At 37.0% G+C, this 22,880-nt stretch overlaps 1 protein-coding gene across 1 annotated transcript in view; it reads right to left on the bottom strand.

Moving 5' to 3' along the window:
* Positions 1-22,880, bottom strand: part of MYO15A (myosin XVA) — a 628,913-nt gene that overhangs the window by 551,153 nt on the left and 54,880 nt on the right. Inside the window, 2 exon segments of the mRNA XM_053694925.1 lie at positions 4,627-4,690; positions 9,578-9,681. Coding sequence (XP_053550900.1) covers positions 4,627-4,690; positions 9,578-9,681 — 168 coding nt within the window.

Consider the following 22,880-nt stretch of genomic DNA (forward strand, 5'->3'; position numbering starts at 1 on the left):
CTTTCTATATCATGCAGCAGGAATAGTACAAAAGTTATTTTAAAATTAATATTGTTTCTCGTGGGTCTGTAATCCTAGGGGGAGATTTTAATGCTACCTGGGATCCCATGGCAGACAGGCGTGCCCATAAAGATACAGCCACTGATAAGGGGACTAACCTCTTGTCCAGGAGATTTCGTAATCTCATAATGGGATACAATTACTTCGACATCTGGCGATGCCTCCATACTACAGAGAAAGATTATACATTTTACTCTATGGCACATCACTCATATTCCTGCATTGATTATATATTTACAGACTACTGGACCCTAGATAAGGCCCGTATAGCGAAAATAGTGGTGTGCCCATGGTCAGATCATGACATGGTAACAGTCACTATCAACCCCCCCCCCCCCCCCCCCCCCGGCGGCCGTCTGAGATCCTGGAGACTTCCAGACCACTTTATCAAAAGCCCCTGGTCCCAAAAGACTGCATCAGACATACAAGACTTTTTCAAATTAAATGACACAAAACAAACTACTGATACAACCCTATGGGCGACTCTGAAAGCTTTCCTTCGAGGAACTTTTCTAAAACAGGCATCGCACCTGAGGCGGGAGAGAGGCGCCACTCTGGCCCAACTCTTTGGAGAACTTAGACCCTTAGAAATACTGAATAAACTCCACCCCACTCCTGTGCTAGCTACACGTATAGGCCAAATCAGAGCGGAGATCACTCTTAAAGAGATGATTCGAACTCAAGAATCACTACTCCGGCTTCGGAAGCTTTTCTATTATCAAGGCAATAGAGCAGATAGACTATTAGCCACCAAACTCCGGGCCAAAACCAAGGCCACACGGATCCGAAAAATTTGTCATTTGGGCAAAACGTCATACGTCCCCAAAGACATAGGAGAGGCCTTTATGACTTACTATAGCGAGCTGTACAGCTTAGACTCCTGCCCTAACAAACCTAAAGCAGATTTGCATACCATTAATAATTTTCTGTCCTCTCTTCACCTTCCAAAACTAGACACCAAAGAGGCTGACCACCTAGTTGACCCCATTACACATTCGGACATAAAGGAAGCCATTAGATCCCTTAAACTACACAAGGCCCCTGGTCCAGACGGATATACCCCTCTATTTTTCAAAACATACGCCCCTCTATTAATCCCATACTTACAGCATCTATATACTGAAATCCTTGATACTGGCTCCCTACCCCGGGAGTATCTAGAAGCTTCTATATTGACCATCCCAAAAGAAGGAAAAGAACCATCATTATGCCAAAGCTACAGGCCTATCTCGCTTATCAACCTTGACATTAAGATCTTTTCTAAAATATTAGCTACTAGATTGGGACAGTTATTGCCTAAGATCATACATAGAGACCAGGTTGGCTTTGTCCTAAATCGACAAGGTACGGACAGTACACGCCACCTCCTCAACATGTTTGCGGAGGCTAATGGTACAGATAGGATAGACCCCTTCTCACCCTGTTGTTCGATGCTGAGAAGGCATTCGACAGGGTGCGATGGGAATACTTGATGGCAGTCCTTAAATTTGCGGGCTTGCCCAAGGGCTTCTGTAAAGCGGTGGGAGCTCTCTACTCCCACCCGACTGCCAAAGTGAGGGGCTTGGGATTCTGCTCTGACCTCTTTGCCCTTAGAAATGGTACCCGGCAAGGGTGCCCATTATCCCCCCTACTTTTTGTAATGGCCATAGAGCCACTTGCTGAAGCCATCCGTGCGAGCAATGACATCAAAGGCATATACATCCAGGGTACATATCAGAAGCTTAGCCTTTTTGCAGGTGACTTGACAGTCTTCTTGACTGACCCCCACAGATCACTCTCCCACCTCCTACACCTATTTGACTTATTTGGTAGAATATTGTTTTACAAGCTTAATGTGACCAAAACAGAGGCCTACCCGCTCCACATCCCCACTACCCAGCTCTCTGTCCTGCAGGCCAATCATGATTTCAAGTGGAACTCAAAGGGACTACGACACCTAGGTGTCTTCCTATCGCATGACTTTAAGAGCGTAATAAAAATAAACTATGACTATTTTCTCCAGGATCTCACACAGATGCTTGCACTCCCTAGATACAAGGAGGTCTCTTGGATGGGTAGGATTTCGGCATTCAAAGTGATGATCCTGCCAAAACTCACCTATCTGTTTAGATGTCTCCCCCTACAACTCCCCATTACCTATACAGACAGTTTCCAATCGCTTCTTAACAAATATGTCTGGGCTGACTCCCATCCCAGAGTTGCAAGAAAAATACTACAAGCCCTGGTAAATAAAGGAGGTTGGGGCCTCCACAACCTCAGATTATATTATGAAGCCATTACACTAACACACATATCAGGCTGGGGTCCCCACAGGGAACACCCCAATGGTACGAAATAGAGCAAGCAGCACTGCCCCACGATATCCTACTTCAGGATCTAATATGGAATCCGCTACACTGTGGACCACTTTCCCTCACTTCCAATCCAGTTATCAAACACTGCCTCCTTATGTGGCACAAATTGCGCCATCTTCCAATGGTGGCGCCTCACCCATCCCCTATTCACAGTATCCGAGGACTCCGAAAAGGACTACCGGATTCTAATACCCATGGCTGGTCTGCTCTCCCCATAAAGATGATTAAGGGTATGTATGTCGAAATCCTGGGCCACGTGCCCCACTCTCATAACGCACTTTACAATCCCACTGAAAATGCACTTTGAGGTCACGCGTTTTAGGTCACTACACAGCTGGAACTTTTTCAAATCCGGGCTGCGAGCACCCACATTATGGGAAACTAGACTTCAGATGGGTATACAGGGACACCAACTTTTAACGATACACTATCAATGTGCCCAGAACCGTCCTACTCTCTACAAGACACATAACATCCTGGCGTGGGAGAGAGACCTGGACAGGGTCCTAGATGCTCAAGAATGGATGAGAGCTATAGCCCACACTAGACAGGCAATACACAGCGTAACCTTCTTTGAACTATTTTATAAATTACTCACAAGGTGGCACTGGGTGCCCAGCCGACTGTCCAGGTTCTCTCCCACTGTCTCGAACAGATGTTGGAGAGGGTGCGATCAAAAAGGGGATGACCTTCACATTTGGTGGAGCTGCCCAGAAATTCAGAAACTATGCACAAGGGTTCTTGTCTTATGCAGACCACTTGCCCTACCGTCAGGGCCCGGAGACCTATTTACTTCACCTTAATATCCCCAAACTCCCTAAACCCCAGCAACACCTCTTTATCTACCTTCTGATATCCACCAAGCTAGCCATTGCGAGACACTGGAAACAACTCAGTGCCCCCCATTTAGGGAAAGTGATAGAGATGGAGGAAGCGGTATATTTGAATAGGGGTCACATAGATTTGCATACTGATATATAGTCCGCATGGGATGCTCTCCCACAGAATATATTGACCAAAGTTTGAACATGACTGGAAACCTGCTGCCTCCCATCCCCCTAACCCCTCCACCTCCCTTCCCCCTTTTCTTTTTCTCTCTCTCTCTCTCTCTCTCTCTCTCTCTCTCCTTTCCCCTTACTTTCCTCCTACCTCTTCTGGCTAACCTACTTTTCACCTACTCTTACTAGGTTTCCCCTCTTATTTTCTTTTCATGACTTTCCCCCCTCTCTGATATAGCTCATAAAGTACCAACTGAATCTGTTTACGTATCAGGATATACCGATGTGAACCAATATTGCTACACCGTGTTTAAAATGTTCTTTTTAGGTTTATATTCATGGAGCCAAGGTTCACAGCTCCAGTATATTTTTCAGGGTCATCCATCACCAATAACCTATGGATAGAGACTGTTGCTAAAGATGCTGGATGCTCTGTATTATATGTTTCTGTATAACATAAATGAGGGCCATTTATAATAGGCTAGACTTCAGGAGAGGTCTGGCGTATATTTTCTTCTATGTAAGATATTTACCACCTGGTGATATGCCTACTAAGTAACATGTATAGATGTACCTAAATATGTCTTACCACTGTATAACTGTTTCTGTTTTAACCTCAATAAAAAAAATTGTTAAAAAAAATAAAAATAAAAAATAATATTGTTTCTGGCCACTTTAAAATGGCTGTCAAGCTCAGCCCACTGATGATATCTCATGGTCTGGGCTGCATATGGCTTCCAATCACAAAAGGCTCACTAGTTGGATTCAACAGTCAATACTTGTCAGCAGAGTGCCCAGATGCAGCCCAGATAGTGATGTCATCAGTGTGCGGAGCTTGGCAGCCATTTCAAAGTGACCAGAAACAATATTCATTTTAAAATAACTTGTTTACTGTTCCTGCTGCATGATATAGAAAGAGGTGCAGGAAGATATTTTAATCTAAGGTAAGACTTTAAGATGACTAAGGTGTAGACTGTCCCTTTAAGTTAACAAGTAAATGCAAAATCATGCCACAAAAGAGATCACAAAAAAATGACTGAAAGTCAGTGCACACATTGCTAATTGTTTAAAACAGAAACAAATTAAGTCTTTGCGCAATAGTGCTATGTTGAGCTATTATTCTGTTTATTAATTTCAAAATACTTTTGCTCCCTTCTTCAAAAGAACAGTATTTATATTAATTGTTTTAAAAGAAAAAAAAAGATACAATTTACCTGAAATACGATTCTGGACTTTTCAAGCAGGTATTGTGAGGTTATGGCACCACAAATCACACCCCTACACAAAAAAAAGATATTTAAAAGACATCAGAGCAGCATACACAGCTAGACATGATGTATTCCTATTTACCTAAGTGAAGCAACGTAACAAGATGCATTGCATATCTCCCAACACTTGTGGCTAGATATTAGGGATTTAGAAGGTTGAGGAGAGCTGTTGCCATTTTTGGGTGGGACCATGATGTGAGGAGGTAGGGCCCTGGGTGGATAGTGGGCGGGATAATGAGCACGTCTGGGCACTCAGTGGGCGTGTCTGTGCAGTTTGTGGGTGTGTATTGTGGTATATGGGTGTGGCAACTGAAAATTCTGCAAATAGGGACATATGGATGTCTCAGAAGGACAGCCAGACAGAGCTCAGAATTAAGGACTTCTCAAACAATGATAGTTGGGAGGTTTGCCATTACCAATGTAGGGTATGTTCTCAAAAACATAAGGTTAGGGTTGCATCAAATTTAAGTCATGGTTGCACGTCTGAGTCTAGATATGCTCTCATGAAAGGAGCTAATTTACAACAAGGGATACAAAAAGAAACAGGGATAACAATTCTAAATTGGAAAGTTTATTTTTTAACATACATGCTTTGTCTGAATCATAAATGTTTAATATTAACTTCCATGTCTTTTTAATGTCTGTATGAATGTGTAAATCAATAAGTCTGATGGACTTCATTCTAGGATCTGTGCTATACTTGGAGCCCCTGGGGTGCTTGAGTGTTTAAAGCATATTAAATACATTTTAAAACCATAGTACTGAGATCATTTCCTGCCTCTAGTCATGAGTGCCGCCATGTTGAAATCTATCTTACTTTGTCTTCTAGTGCTAACGTGTTTGCACATGTGCAGCAACTCTCCTTCAGATACCTGCAGTATAAGCTAGTTTCCAAAATGGCTGCACCTATAATTAGAGGAAGTGCATAAAATGTTTATACTGTTTAATGTACTTTTAAGGCCAGTATGTTTTTTAGGGTCCTCTAGCTGTTTTCAGAAAATTGCCTACTGTTGTGTAAACAGCTGAGCCAATTAAAGAGCCATGATACAAAAATATAAATATAGGAGCGCAAAAAGTATTGCACAGGTCAACTAAGTATAATTATCTAGCATCAATCTGACAACTGACTATAGATCTACAATGTATCACCGAGAGACCAAATGAATGTAAAATGATTTATTTTAAAAATAAGAATAATTAATATACTTAAATACAGGCCAATTGAAATACAAACAATTAAAATCAGACAATTAAAATTAAATAAATACCATGAGTTAATGGCAATAAGTAACCTAAGCTGGTATTACAAAGAGATCAAGTTATTTCAGAATGACACACTAACAATGGAAATAAATGTAGTCCAAAATAGGACATATACCAATTGGGACCGTATCCAGTGAACTTAAAAGAAATGAAAAACCGCTGTGTATTTTACAAAATAATAAATAAAAATAATCTACACCCTATGACTACACCAATAGATATTAGTGTGGTGGTGTAAAATAGTGCAATTAGCTCAAGCTATTTCAATAAATAAATTGATACATAAGTGATATTGAGAATAATACCACCAATATATAATAACTTTATCATCTCATATGGATCTGATTGGGACTTCTAAATAGATAATGTAGTTATTAGGGATGGGCGAATGTTTCTAAAAATTCGAAATTTAAAACGAATTTTGATACATTCGTTCGTTCAAATCGAATTTCGAATGTTTATATAACATTCTAACATTCTATTTTTGAATTTGCGTTTTCAAATTTTTCAATAAAATTCGAAAATATTCGTTCGAATAATAGAATGTTTAGCTATGTATTCATTCAATTTCGAAATGTAATATTCGAATGTGACATTCAAATTGAAATAGTATTTCTAGCCTACAACTGTGTTTAATAAATGTAATATTCGAATTTGAATGCTACATTCGAATTTGAATGTCACATTCGAATTCGAATGTCACACTCGAATTTGAAATAGTATTTCTAGTCTAATACTGTGTTTTAAATGTGATATTCGATTCAAATGTGATATTCGATTCAAATGTGACATTTAAATTCAAAATAGTATTTCTAGTCTAATACTGTGTTTTATAAATGTAATATTCGAATTTGAATGTGACATTCGATTTGAATGTGATATTCGATTCAAATGTGACATTCGAAATAGTGTTTCTAGTCTACAATTGTGTTTTAGAAATGTAATATTCGAATTCGAATGTAATATTCGAATGTAACATTCAAATTTGAAATAGTATTTCTAGCCTACAACTGTGTTTAATAAATGTAATATTCGAATTTGAATGCTACATTCGAATTCGAATGTCACATTCGAATTTGAAATAGTATTTCTAGTCTAATACTGTGTTTTAAATGTGATATTCGATTCAAATGTGATATTCGATTTGAATGTGACATTCGAATTCGAAATAGTATTTCTAGTCTAATACTGTGTTTTATAAATGTAATATTCGAATTTGAATGTGACATTCGATTTGAATGTGATATTCGATTCGAATGTGACATTCGAAATAGTGTTTCTAGTCTACAATTGTGTTTTAGAAATGTAATATTCGAATTCGAATGTAATATTCGAATGTAACATTCAAATTTGAAATAGTATTTCTAGCCTACAACTGTGTTTAATAAATGTAATATTCGAATTCGAATGCTACATTCGAATTTGAATGTCACATTCGAATTTGAATGTCACATTCGAATTTGAAATAGTATTTCTAGTCTAATACTGTGTTTTAAATGTGATATTCGATTCAAATGTGATATTCGATTCGAATGTGACATTCGAATTCGAAATAGTATTTCTAGTCTAATACTGTGTTTTATAAATGTAATATTCGAATTTGAATGTGACATTTGATTCGAATGTGATATTCGATTCGAATGTGATATTCGATTCGAATGTGACATTCGAAATAGTGTTTCTAGTCTACAATTGTGTTTTAGAAATGTAATATTCGAATTCGAATGTAATATTCGAATGTAACATTCGAATTCGAATGTAATATTCGAATGTAACATTCGAATTCGAATGTAATATTCGAATGTAACATTCGAATTCGAATGTGACATTCGAATTCGAATGTGACATTCGAATTCGAATGTGACATTCAAATTCGAATGTGAAATTCGAAAACTGTAAATAAAACTGTAAATAAAACTGTAAATAACATTTTACAGTTAAGAATATTCGTTCTTATCAACATTCTATTATGTAAATCGAATTTCTACAATAACATTCGTTCTAACATTCGAATTTGGATATAAACACATTCGCCCATCCTTAGTAGTTATAAGGAATCTTTAGTGTGCCGGCACACATCATTATTTTAGCACGGTTGTTTTATTGTCTATTGTCTCTTATTCATAACCCTGGTTTATCTTGTACTTGATTCATTGTACTTCACTTATTTATTTTTTACTTTATTTATTTATTGTACTTTATTTATCAAATTGATTCATTCTTGGACACTATTGACACTTAACACTGGTCCACCTATATTATATATTATATATTGGTGGTATTATTCTCAATATCACTTATGTATCAATTTATTTATTGAAATAGCTTGAGCTAATTGCACTATTTTACACCACCACACTAATATCTATTGGTGTAGTCATAGGGTGTAGATTATTTTTATTTATTATTTTGTAAAATACACAGCGGTTTTTCATTTCTTTTAAGTTCACTGGATACGGTCCCAATTGGTATATGTCCTATTTTGGACTACATTTATTTCCATTGTTAGTGTGTCATTCTGAAATAACTTGATCTCTTTGTAATACCAGCTTAGGTTAGTTATTGCCATTAACTGATGGTATTTATTTGATTTTAATTGTTTGTATTTCAATTGGCCTGTATTTAAGTATATTAATTATTCTTATTTTTAAAATAAATCATTTTACATTCATTTGGTCTCTCGTTGATACATTGTAGATCTATAGTCTGTTGTCAGATTGATGCTAGATAATTATATTTAGTTGACCTGTGCAATACTTTAGATTTTTGCGCTCCTATATTTATATTTTTTGTAATCTCTTTATATTGATTTTGTTAGGAAATTTTCTATAGTGAGCTTGTATTCCACCTAGGCGCCGGTAACTATATATTCCATATCATAAAGGGCCATGATACCCAAATGTTTAAACACTTGAAAGTGCTGCAGCAGAGCTGTAAAAAGTTGACTAGAAAATATCACCTGACCATCTCTATGTAAAGAAGGAAGATATTTTACCTCAAAATGTCCTAAGTATTCAAACCCCATTGTAGAGGATTTTAAGCAGCAAATCAGTATGTTTGTCCTGGGACATGCAAGAGAGTGAGCTTCATGCACACTCATCTTATTTCCCTATTCAGTTTAAGGAAGTTTACTATGAAATCTCATGAGAGTTAAGTCAAATCTCATGAGATCACAGTAAAAGAGTTCATGACCTCAGCACTGCTGATGCCGATTGGCTGCAGTTTATTTCTTCATTTTATTTTTTTACCTGCAGCCGGACAGCAGCTGAAGTATAACTTTTTACACAACACTTACTCTGGTGAGCTGAGAAAATTGTGAGGTAAAATATCTTCCTTTTTTAAATAGAGATGCTCAGGTGATATTTTCCTGTCAGCTTTTTGCAGTTATGCTGCATCACTTTCAAGTGATTTAACATATGAGTATTATGTCCCTTTAATGAAGCCAAGTACTTGTTAATTGTCTGATATCTATCTCATTGTTTAATTCTCTATGTGTGTATCAAAATTGTTTAATTGTTTACGTGTGCAATTTGGTCACTTAACATTATCCTCTCACAATAAAGAACAAGCAACTTTTGTCCCGTTACACTTGTGTACTAGTTATTGTACCATAGGACATAGTTTGGTTACTCACTCCTCTAGGTAAATCTCCACGAATTTCCCAAACCTGCTGGAGTTATCATTCCGGACGGTTTTGGCATTTCCGAAAGATTCCAGCAGAGGTGTTGCTTCAAGTATCTAAAAAAAGAAAACAAAATGTAAACATCTAAGGCTCATGTACATAACCAAATACATTACTATTGCTAGCATATTTCTACAGCTGTTTGGTAAAGATTACTCGTTTCTGCCAGCCAATGGTAAATAAAGAAATAAAAAAGTAAAAGCTACATAAATTGAATTTAAAACTACTAGGAAATGCTTCTTTGGTGCACAATTAAGAACAGTATTTATTAGTCTCTATTTTATATGGACATATACAACAGCTTTCTTCATTGGCATGGAGAAACCTTTAAGGCCTGAAAAGAAAATATATGTTTATTCACCCAAAAATACCCATGTTTCCTAGGCATTTATGTTATAGATCCGTGAATAGGTCAGTGTGCATCCCTTTGAAAACATTTTTATGAGACAATTATCAATTATTACAGTGTTCATGATGTATTAATTAATCTTCAGTCATAGAAGATAACTTTCATGATAATCCATATGGAATCTAGTACCATTGGTAAATCAACTGTTCTGTTTACAGCTCAAGAAAAACAAAACACTTCCATGTGGGGGTTTTTAATTAGTTTTTTTTTACTTTCTTGGAGTGTCACTTTTACAGCAAAATCATTGCTTGCCACAGCTTTTATCATGAAAGTGACTTTGCAAAACTGTTATCAAGAATAACCCTACTATAGAAGTGTCCGCCAGAACTGAGAACTGCAACTGCCTTACGAGGACTCTTCCATTACATGTTAATTGTAAATCTAAGAAGAAAACAAAGTCCGCTTGTAGATAATACTTCACACTTATTGGTACATCCAGGTTAAAAACAGAAAGGATAGCACACAGAGGATCATCACAGAAAGGTGAAGTGTAAGCAACCGGCTTACGCATTTCGGCCGCAATTGGCCTTAATCATAGCCTACTGGTCACTAAACATCTGTGACTATTTAAAAGGTAAAAAAAAATCATTATTGGCTAATACAGAAGTCACTTCTCTCTCACTTCAAAGTGCTTAAACCATTTTAGACATTTTAGAGTTGTTATTTACATATTAGTTATTTTAAGGCTCATAATAAAACAAAAAATGCACAATTAACGTGCTGTTACAAAGTTGCAATTGCAAAGGAAATAAAAAAACATGTTATAAAAAAGGAAACAGTGCATCAATAAACTCTGACGTAATAGGTACATTATTATAGGGTAATACATGCTATAAATGGAATCATAACAAAAGTAAAATACCGCACAACGTAATATAAAAGATATATTGCAGTTATTTCCAATAATTTATAAGGTTGTAGTTAGAATCTAGACCATGGGCTATAGGTGTGTTCAACTTAAAAACCCAGAACATTTCCAGTTTATTTAGAGGTTTCAATCTATTGCCATCCCCTTTTGGTGTATTTACCTTTTCGATGACACACCATTTAAAGGTGTCCAAGTTTTTGTGATATTTATTTACAAAGTGTTGAACAATATGTGTGGTGGAGAGGTGCTCCCGTATTCTGGAACATATGTCCCTAGTGGTTAGACCCACGTACTGCAGCTGACAAATGTCACGTTATCAAATATATCACATAAGTGCTGCTGCAGTTGTGACAACCATAAATCTGATAGATTTCGCCAATGGTCATAAAGGTAAAAGAATCTGATATGTGGGCATAATCACAGGTGTTGCATTTACGATGGCCACATCTAAACATACCATTATGTACAAGCCATGAGCAACGGTTGGATTCAATCTTTTTAGGTTTAGTTGGGGACACAATGTTACCAATTGTCTTGCATTTTCTATTAGAGCATCTAAGGCCATTTTGAACCACATTCTGTAGTTTATCATCTGCAGATAGTAGGGTAAAATGTTTTTTTTTCACAATTTTACATATGTCATTGTACTGGGCACTATATTCAGTTACAAAAGTTACCCCATTGTACAAATCTCTACTTGTGTGATGTGTTTTATTCATCAAGAGAGAATCTCTATCCAGATGATCAACTTCCTGCCTACCTTTTCTTATAACCTTAGCTGTATAGCCACTAGCCATAAGTCTATCAGTAAGATTATCAGCTTCCTGTGAATATTCATCAAAAACAGAACAGTTTCGTCTCAATCTGACAAATTGGCCTTTTGCCACAGCATATGGTACATGTCTGGGGTGACAGCTAGTGGCGTGTAGTAGTGTGTTACCAGTAATGGGCTTGCGATATACCCTTGATTGAATAAATCCATCAACTGTTCCTGACAATGTAATATCCAGAAAATTTATAGAGTTTTGTTGGAACTCAAACGTAAATCTCATGCTCAATTGGTTATCATTCAAATACTCCACAAACGTCAACGCTTGATCAAATTAACCTGTCCAAATGAACAGGAGATCATCAATAAAACGTTTGTAAACCTGGATGTTCTCCCTGACCGGATTTGTATCTCCAAAGATGTGGAACAGCTTCACCAACCTAAGAATAGGTTGGCATAGGAGGGGGCAAACTTGGCACCCAAAGCAGTCCCACGTTTTTGGAGATAGAAAATGCCCTCAAATGTGAAAAAATTATGGGTTAAGAAAAAATGCATCAACCTAACAACAAACTTACGCCTAGATTTAGAGTTCTGCGTTAGCCGTCAAAAGCAGCGTTAAGGGGTCCTAACGCTGCTTTTTACCGCCCGCTGGTATTTAGAGTCAGTCAGGAAAGGGTCTAGTGCTCACTTTCAAGCCGCGACTTTTCCATACCGCAGATCCCCTTACGCCAATTGCGTATCCTATCTTTTCAATGGGATCTTCCTAACGCCGGTATTTAGAGTCTTGGCTGAAGTGAGCGGTAGACCCTCTACCGACAAGACTCCAGCCGCAGAAAAAAGTCAGGAGTTAAGAGCTTTATGGGCTAACGCCGGTTTATAAAGCTCTTAACTACTGTGCTATAAAGTACACTAACACCCATAAACTACCTATGTACCCCTAAACCGAGGTCCCCCCACATCGCCGCCACTCTAATAATTTTTTTTAACCCCTAATCTGCCGACTGCACACCGCCGTCACCTACATTATCCCTATGTACCCCTAATCTGATGCCCCTAACATCGCTGACACCTAGATAATATTTATTAACCCCTAATCTGCCCCCCCCCAACGTTGCCGCTACCTTACCTACACTTATTAACCCCTAATCTTCCGACCAGACCTTGCCGCCACTATAATAAATGTATTAACCCCTAAAGCTAAGTCTAACCCTAACCCTAACACCCCCCTAAGTTAAATATAATTTTTAACTAACAAAATAAATTAAATATTATTAACTAAAGTCTTCCTATTTAAAACTAAATACTTACCTGTAAAATAAACCCTAATATAGCTACAATATAACGAATAATTATATTGTAGCTATTTTAGGATTTATATTTATTTTACAGGCAACTTTGTATTTATTTTAACTAGGTACAATAGCTATTAAATAGTTATTATTTAATAGCTACCTAGTTAAAATAATTACAAAATTACCTGTAAAATAAATCCTAACCTAAGTTACAATTAAACCTAACACTACACTATCAATAAATAAATTAAATCAATTAACTACAAGTACCTACAATTAAATAAACTAAACTAAATTACAAAAAAAACCCCACTAAATTACAAAAAATAAAAAAAGATTACAAGAATTTTAAGCTAATTACACCTACTCTAAGCCCCCTAATAAAATAACAAAGCCCCCCAAAATAAAAAAATCCCTACCCTAATCTAAATTAAAATAGTTAACAGCTCTATTACCTTACCAGCCCTTAAAAGGGCTTTTTGCGGGGCATGCCCCAAAGAAATCAGCTCTTTTGCCTGTAAAAAAAAACACACCACCCCCCAACATTACAACCCACCACCCACATACCCCTACTCTAACCCAAACCTCCCTTAAATAAACCTAACACTACCCCCCTGAAGATCTCCCTACCTTGAGTCGTCTTCACTCAGCCGAGCAGCGATGGACCAAAAAGAAGACATCCGGAGCGGCAGAAGTCTTCATCCTATCCGGGCAGAAGAGGACATCCGGAACGGCAAACATCTTCATCCAAGCGGCCGCTTCTATCTTCATCCATCCAACGAGGAGCGGCTCCATCTTCAAGACCTCCGGCGCGGAACATCCTCTTCTCCCGACGACTAGATGACGAATGAAGGTTCCTTTAAGTGACGTCATCCAAGTTGGCGTCCCTCGAATTCCGATTGGCTGATAGGATTATATCAGCCAATCAGAATTAAGGTAGGAAAAATCTGATTGGCTGATTGAATCAGCCAATCAGATTCAAGTTCAATCCGATTGGCTGATCCAATCAGCCAATCAGATTGAGCTCGCATTCTATTGGCTGTTCCGATCAATAGAATAGAATGCGAGCTCAATCTGATTGGCTGATTGAATTGGCAGATGTGTATAACACGCTGACGAACTAGAACCAGTACGAGCCTGCTGTGAATGTCAGACGCTGGTAATAGTTCCCAACTCTAGGATTTCGCCACTCTCATACGGGGACGACAGTCAGGAGTTCGCTAGTGGGAGTTAGCTGGACGTCTCTTTAATAGTCCAGAAGGCGGTTGTGACACTTCTCAAGTGTCTTCTATCTTGTAAGTACGGTCTTACTTGTGTCTATTGGCGTGTTATACACATCTGATTGTGCACTATGGTGGCGCCTTCTTTTTTATCATTCATATCTGCAGATCTTATCATCTTGGGACACCAACAAGAATTCTGAAGAAGCAGCTTGCCATCAGTTCCTGATTTAGGACTCGGATTATGGACTAATTGAACTGTCCTGTTCATATTCATCACTTATTTTCCAGTGGTGTGGTTTGTTATAATATATTTTTTCACGTTCTCATATATATCCTTATATGTATATATTATTTTGCTGATGGTATATATGTGGGTTGACATTATTACAATAAGCTTTTTGTCACATTGGTCAAAAACACCAACACTTTGATAAGTTAATACTATTTGTATAGCTTATCTTATTTATCTATATTGGTATTAACCATTTATCTAGGTTATTACCACTAGAAGTATATGGTTTTTTTTTTTTTATTTTAGATTTTATATTACTTCACTATAATAATCACATGATTGGAGTTTAATATCCTTCATAATTTTATTTTGGTTTTTGGAGCACTGATTTATATATGATATCATGATTTCTTTGGGGCATGCCCCGCAAAAAAGCCCTTTTAAGGGCTGGTAAGGTAATAGAGCTGTTAACTATTTTAATTTAGATTAGGGTAGGGAATTTTTTTATTTTGGGGGGCTTTGTTATTTTATTAAGGGGCTTAGAGTAGGTGTAATTAGCTTAAAATTCTTGTAATCTTTTTTTTATTTTTTGTAATTTAGTTTAGTTTATTTAATTGTAGGTACTTGTAGTTAATTGATTTAATTTATTTATTGATAGTGTAGTGTTAGGTTTAATTGTAACTTAGGTTAGGATTTATTTTACAGGTAATTTTGTAATTATTTTAACTAGGTAGCTATTAAATAGTAAATAACTATTTAATAGCTATTGTACCTAGTTAAAATAATTACAAAGTTGCCTGTAAAATAAATATAAATCCGCTTTTATTGATGCACTGGTAATCGGAATTACTGAAAAATTTATGTATTACCTGTCATTGTATTCCCTTTACTGATTGTATTATTGTATTATTGTATTTTGGAAAACTCAATAAAATACTAATAAATATAAAAAATAAATATAAATCCTAAAATAGCTACAATATAATTATTCGTTATATTGTAGCTATATTAGGGTTTATTTTACAGGTAAGTATTTAGTTTTAAATAGGAAGACTTTAGTTAATAATATTTAATTTATTTCGTTAGATAAAAATTATATTTAACTTAGGGGGGTGTTAGGGTTAGGGTTAGACTTAGCTTTAGGGGTTAATACATTTATTAGAGTAGCGGCGAGGTCCGGTCCGCAGATTAGGGGTTAATAAGTGTAGGTAAAGTAGCGGCGACGTTGGGGGGGCAGATTAGGGGTTAATAAATATAATATAGGGGTCGGCGATGTTAGGGGCAGCAGATTAGGGGTACATAGGTATAATGTAGGTTGCGGCGGTGTCCGGAGCGGCAGATTAGGGGTTAATAATAAAATGCAGGGATCAGCGATAGCGGGGGCGGCAGATTAGGGGTTAATAAGTGTAAGGTTAGGGGTGTTTAGACTCGGGGTTCATGTTAGGGTGTTAGGTGCAGACTTAGAAAGTGTTTCCCCATAGGAAACAATGGGGCTGCGTTGGGAGCTTAACGCTGCTTTTTTGCAGGTGTTAGGTTTTTTTTCATCCCAAACTGCCCCATTGTTTCCTATGGGGGAATCGTGCACAAGCACGTTTTTCCAGCTAGCCGCTACCGTAAGCAACGCTGGTATTGAGAGTTGAAGTGGCGGTAAATATGCCTGTACGCTCCCTTTTTGGAGCCTAACGCAGCCCTTCAGAGAACTCTCAATACCAGCGTTATTTAAAAGGTGCGGGGGGAAAAAAACACGCGTAGCTAATGCACCCCTTTAGACGCAAAACTCTAAATCTAGGAGTTAGAAAAGGAACACTGTAGTTAGTGTAGTGGGACAAAATGTATTTAATAGCTCCTAAGCCTGCCTTGTGTGGTATAGATGTATAAAGAGCCACTAAATCCACAACCAGCTAGATACTGATGTCCAAGTAATAGAACTTAGGATATTTAACACATGTTTAGTTTCTCTGACATAACTAGCTAGGGAGACCACCAACAGCTGAAGAAAAGTATCCAACCAGAGGGAGAGATTTTCTAATAGGGAGTTGATTTCACTGACTATAGGGTGTCCAACCACGTTGTCTAACGATTTATGGACATTAGGTAGGTGATGGAATAGTGGTGTCCATGGAGAATCCATTAATAAAAATTGTACAGTATCCATATCAAGAAAACCACCATCTAGACCGTTGTAACATATGCCTGCCTGATATCACTGTCCCTTTAAGACTGCCTTCCCTGCTACTGACAAAAATACTGTTTGGGGAGTATCTGCATTCAACTTACCTGCCTAATTAATTAATCATTCATGCACCTGATTCCCTCAGCCTCTTTTTAAACCATCTCAGGCCTAATGTGCATTGCATTAGCTTTAAAGATTTGTTCCAGAACAACAGAGGTCTGTGACTGTTCCAGCATGGATTTTACCAGCATATTCAAATATTCTCTGCTACAAGTTGTCATAGCTGAAATATCTTCCTCCAAATATGTTAAAGGGACAGTATACACTCATTTTCATATAACTGCATGTAATAGACACTACTATAAAGAATAATATGCACAGATACTGATATAAAAATTCAGTATAAAACTGTTTAAAAACTTACTTAGAAGCTCTCAGTTTACCTCTGTTGAAAAGGTAGCTGGAAAGCCCACTGCAAGTGGCAAATAAGACACTCCCCCCCACCCCTTCTTTTGCATATGAAAAGACCCTTTACACAAACAGGAGCAAGCTGGAGTAGGTAGTCGAGCGTATTCACATAAAACTTTGGGGCTTGGTTAGGAGTCTGAAAATCAGAGCAATGTTATTTAAAAATAAGCAAAACTATACATTAATTTAAAAAAAAAACTTTATGGGCTATATAAATAGATTATCTACAAAACATTTATGCAAAGAAAAAATGAGTGTATAATGTCCCTTTAATATATTCAGAACTCTGCATCTATGTGTTCAGTTATACAGCTTTCCTGTGATTCTCCAATATATGCACAAACAGTATTTAATGCCTTAAAATTGCAACTTGTCTATCACCTGTGCTGCTCTGCTTATTACTGACATACAGCTCTATATAATATTATGTACTGTGAACCTGCAACAAACCTTTGCATCTATGAGTCAATCTTCTACCAGTTTACTCTGAAGCCTGAACATCTTACATTGCTATATTTTTCCTCCATGAATTAGCGCTGCGGAATCTGTTGGCGCTCTACAAATAACCGATAAATAAATTAATCCTGCAGCTACTCCTATTAAGTCACAGTATCAATTTATGTTTCCATTGATGACAGAATATATTGTATACCTATGTTTTACTCTCCATAAATTCTACAATAACTTCTTGCAATTATGAATCACAGAATATCATCCATCCACGTCCAGGATACTCTTCCCCGGGTCAGGGGTAGATGTCTCCAATTCCCTACCACTTCCCCGACGGTCTGTGTCCTGAGCGCATATACACCGAAACATGACAACCGTCATCCACTAGGCTTCTCAATTATTTTTGGAATCTATTTGTAGGATCACTAGGTAGGGTAGTATAACTGCTGGGGTTATTAAGCTGTCGATGTGCTTCCTTAATATAATCCTCCCTATTCATTATTACAACTGATTCCCCTTTGTACGCAGCCTTTATCACAATTTGTGTATTGGATTTTAATTCAGTCAGGGCTTCCCTCTACAACTCAGATTAAAGTGTGTGTTATTTTGTGTGTATTTTAAACACTTTAGGTCCTTCTCTACTCTTTTAGAAAAGGTTTCCACTATAGAAACCCTACTGTGTATGGGATTGAATTCTGATTTCTTTTTGAATCTAGGGTAACTAGAGCAATCTTGAGGTCGGGTAGAGCCCTCATGAGCTAATTGTTCCAAAGATACCGAATCACATTGTTCAGAAAAGTTGAACTCCTGGCAATCTAACCCAGTGATACGTGTTTCAACACTATCAGTATTATGGTCAGCTTCAATCTACCCTGAGAAATGTCTACGTAAGGTAATATTCCTGATTAATCTATTTACATCTGTAACAGTCTGGAATAGATTGAAATTCAGTGTTGGTGCAAAGGTCAGTCCAAATCCTAACACTTTACTTAGTACTGGTGTTAGTGTCACATCTGAAAGATTTATTATAGAGTGTGTTTGTACTTTGTGTGTCCCCTGTTTCCCCTCAGTTGATATCTGTCCTGTGTTGGCTGTTGCCTGGTGCCACCTTCTTTTAGTGTGTTGGTGACCGAGGGAAAAACCTAGTCTATGTTTGTTTTATCAGATTCCATAAGATAGCCCTTGTTTAAAGGTTGTAAAGTGTTAAAGGTTGCTGCTGTATACTTAGTCTTAGGTTTTACTACAGGTGTTTGCGTAACTAGAATACTTTTAGTCTGATTTGATGTTTCTGTCACTCCTGGGGTAATTAACTAATTGTCATTCCCCCTAGAGTATACATTGTCCTCTGATTCTACCTCACTGACGGTGAAAGTAACCTTTTTGGGGTTTAAATTATTAAAAGATTTATTCTTTTTATGGTGTCTGCGTTTGAGACCATTGTAAGATCCATCCTGATTCTGACTACGTCTATGGGCGTCATGTACTAAGAGGCGGGCGGACAGCTTCTTAACTCGCGAAGCTGTCTGCCCGCCTCCGCTACACACGGGCAGCGGATCTATTGATCCGCTTGCCCGTATGTACCATTACACACTCATCGGAGTGTGTAATGCCCGCCCCTTCAATCGCGCGACCAATCACGCGACTGAAGGGGCTGTCAATCACCGAGAGCGAGCGTGCTCTCTGTGATTTTGCTTCACCACCTAAGAGGTGGCGTAGGGTGTAGGAAGTAGCGGTCTAATGACCGCTGCTTCTTACATTGCGGGAAGCAGGCTCGCATATGCGAACCTGCCCCGCAAAGGCTCCGGAGCAGCTTTCGCTGCTTCGTACATGGAGCCCTATGTTGGGTTCTGTGCTTCCTATTCCAAATATAAACCTGTCCCCCATTATAATCAGATATATCTCTGATATATTTGGAATGTTTTATATCCATAATAAGAGTTTTTGCTACTGCTATAGTTTTTTGTAACAGACTGCCAAAGTGTGCAAAATCAGTTTCTGCGATTCTATCATTAAACACAGTCTGAAGTAAATCTATCTCCCGTCTAGTTTCTGTATTGTTGTGCTTACTTCCTGGTTTGGTTAGATGGCACCTTGAGGCTTCCATACAAAGATGATGTCATCAAGTAGGCTGTGCTAAGAATCAGAACAATACAGAAGCCATCTTGTGACAGTTTTGTGATGCAGTTATAAAATACAAGTAACAAGAGCTGAATCTAAGGATCAGACAAGTGCTGCTAATAAGAAGTGTAACGTCAGCTACAGATCAGTTAGGAAGAGTAAGAACTCTGTTACACATTACAGTTATAAGTTACATTGCAGTTATACAGTTAACAGTTATATACACAAAGGAAGAATGGTATAAAGGATACCAGACTGCCCAAAGTATGCACTTGCAGCACTCTAGGTCTGAACTAAAGATTGGGATTCCGTAGCAGGATATTAAAATATAACTTTTATTGGTATTAAAGTTAAAAAACCAAAATTTGTTTGGTTAATACACACACGATTAAAATTTGCTCCAGTGCTTGAATCAGTATAATGAGTTACACATTAGATCACTATTCATGATAATTCGGCCTGAATAAATTCACTAGTTATAGTGATCTAAATAGTTCAGTAAATCAACTTGGTAATGGTTACCATCAAAGTATTCATCTAAATAGTAGAGCTTATATATAAATTCTGGTCAAGGTTGTGTACTCTTAGCTAAATAAACTCCTGCTATCATCATTCAATATAATGGATGACAGCAGAGTAGAGATTATTAATAATAATTATTATCCACGAATAGGGGTACTGGTGAATTAAATATTCACAAAAATGAGGGTTTGATCAGTTGTAACCTGGGTTATAATTTTAACCTATATATTGGTATAAATAGTAATGTGTGCGTGCTTGGTGCTACTGTAGTTTTCAAAATTTCATTAGGTATATATTCCTAAAAATTGGAGTACAGTTATAATCACAATAAGCCTAGTTCTGTGTAGCCCAGACCTCCGATCTGGCCACTTTGGGTCACTTAAAGTTATTAAATAGTTAGATTCTGATTAGTCCATATAGTAATTGCTGTAAAAGTTACTATGGCTTATGTTAATCCACCTTTATAAATTTTAGGCGTATGTTTCATAGAAAACTAAATCTACTATCCCGGCGACTCCCAGATTTGTATCAATTGACAAGTGTCCCAAAGTTTATTAACAGTGCCAAAAATTATTATTATTCTGATCCAGTGTGTGGAAATTGAAATTAGGTGCCCTTTGGCACAGCCACTGTTATGGTAACAAGTCTTACAATTATCAGTCCTCAGTTTGTAACATTCTTCTCATAGGGCATTTATACACTGGGTTTTCTAACTACAGTTAAATTTGGTATACCCACTTTCAATAAATATTTCTTATGATTTAGTTTCAATTAAATAACCGTGTTATAATATCAATTAATTTCGAAAACTCTGAAAGCTGTGTTCAAAGTTAAAGCTCGGTCTGGCACAACCCAGATTATAAATATAGAGTTAACGGTCCATTAGACGTAATGAATATCTGTCTGTTTTTTGTTTAATTCGCAACAATGTTGCAGTTTGATATATATGTTTCGGTTTAAGCGCTATGTGGTACAGCTAATGCTGTCACTATCGGTCAGTGTCAACCGCACTCATACGTCTGTAAGGTCTTACAATGCACGCACATTCACACACTAGTTAGATAGTTTAAGTTAAAACTGGCACAACCCAGTTATTATAGTAATATCCACAATGTGGCATATAATTTTTCAAAAAACTTAGTTAACTATTAATGAAATAAAGTCTGGCACAACCCAGGCTATATGGTATTAGCTCGTTATTGTATATATAATAAGAAAGATTTTTCTATAAACACCATGTAGCAGTCCCTATTAGGTACCCTGACCAAATAGGTCAAATAACAATGTTATAGCTCTATAGTTGCGGTAACCCTTTGCTCCACATGATTTTAGCGATACTGGGCTAGTTTAAAATACATAGAAAATAGAGTAATAGTAACTAGTAACTAGAGTAATAGTAATTCATTACGTCTAATGGACCGTTAACTCTATATTTATAATCTGGGTTGTGCCAGACCGAGCTTTAACTTTGAACACAGCTTTCAGAGTTTTCGAAATTAATTGATATTATAACACGGTTATTTAATTGAAACTAAATCATAAGAAATATTTATTGAAAGTGGGTATACCAAATTTAACTGTAGTTAGAAAACCCAGTGTATAAATGCCCTATGAGAAGAATGTTACAAACTGAGGACTGATAATTGTAAGACTTGTTACCATAACAGTGGCTGTGCCAAAGGGCACCTAATTTCAATTTCCACACACTGGATCAGAATAATAATAATTTTTGGCACTGTTAATAAACTTTGGGACACTTGTCAATTGATACAAATCTGGGAGTCGCCGGGATAGTAGATTTAGTTTTCTATGAAACATACGCCTAAAATTTATAAAGGTGGATTAACATAAGCCATAGTAACTTTTACAGCAATTACTATATGGACTAATCAGAATCTAACTATTTAATAACTTTAAGTGACCCAAAGTGGCCAGATCGGAGGTCTGGGCTACACAGAACTAGGCTTATTGTGATTATAACTGTACTCCAATTTTTAGGAATATATACCTAATGAAATTTTGAAAACTACAGTAGCACCAAGCACGCACACATTACTATTTATACCAATATATAGGTTAAAATTATAACCCAGGTTACAACTGATCAAACCCTCATTTTTGTGAATATTTAATTCACCAGTACCCCTATTCGTGGATAATAATTATTATTAATAATCTCTACTCTGCTGTCATCCATTATATTGAATGATGATAGCAGGAGTTTATTTAGCTAAGAGTACACAACCTTGACCAGAATTTATATATAAGCTCTACTATTTAGATGAATACTTTGATGGTAACCATTACCAAGTTGATTTACTGAACTATTTAGATCACTATAACTAGTGAATTTATTCAGGCCGAATTATCATGAATAGTGATCTAATGTGTAACTCATTATACTGATTCAAGCACTGGAGCAAATTTTAATCGTGTGTGTATTAACCAAACAAATTTGGGTTTTTTAACTTTAATACCAATAAAAGTTATATTTTAATATCCTGCTACGGAATCCCAATCTTTAGTTCAGACCTAGAGTGCTGCAAGTGCATACTTTGGGCAGTCTGGTATCCTTTATACCATTCTTCCTTTGTGTATATATTTATATTTGTGCACAAGCACCATTTCCTCTAACATACTGTAGAATTAATCTAACTCTCACCTCTGATTTTGACTCATTACAAGAGGAAAAGTCTAAGTAGTGCCACTGTTCATCTTTGTGTGTATACAG

The sequence above is a fragment of the Bombina bombina genome, chromosome 11, assembly GCF_027579735.1.
Source record: "Bombina bombina isolate aBomBom1 chromosome 11, aBomBom1.pri, whole genome shotgun sequence".
Lineage (NCBI taxonomy): Eukaryota > Metazoa > Chordata > Amphibia > Anura > Bombinatoridae > Bombina > Bombina bombina.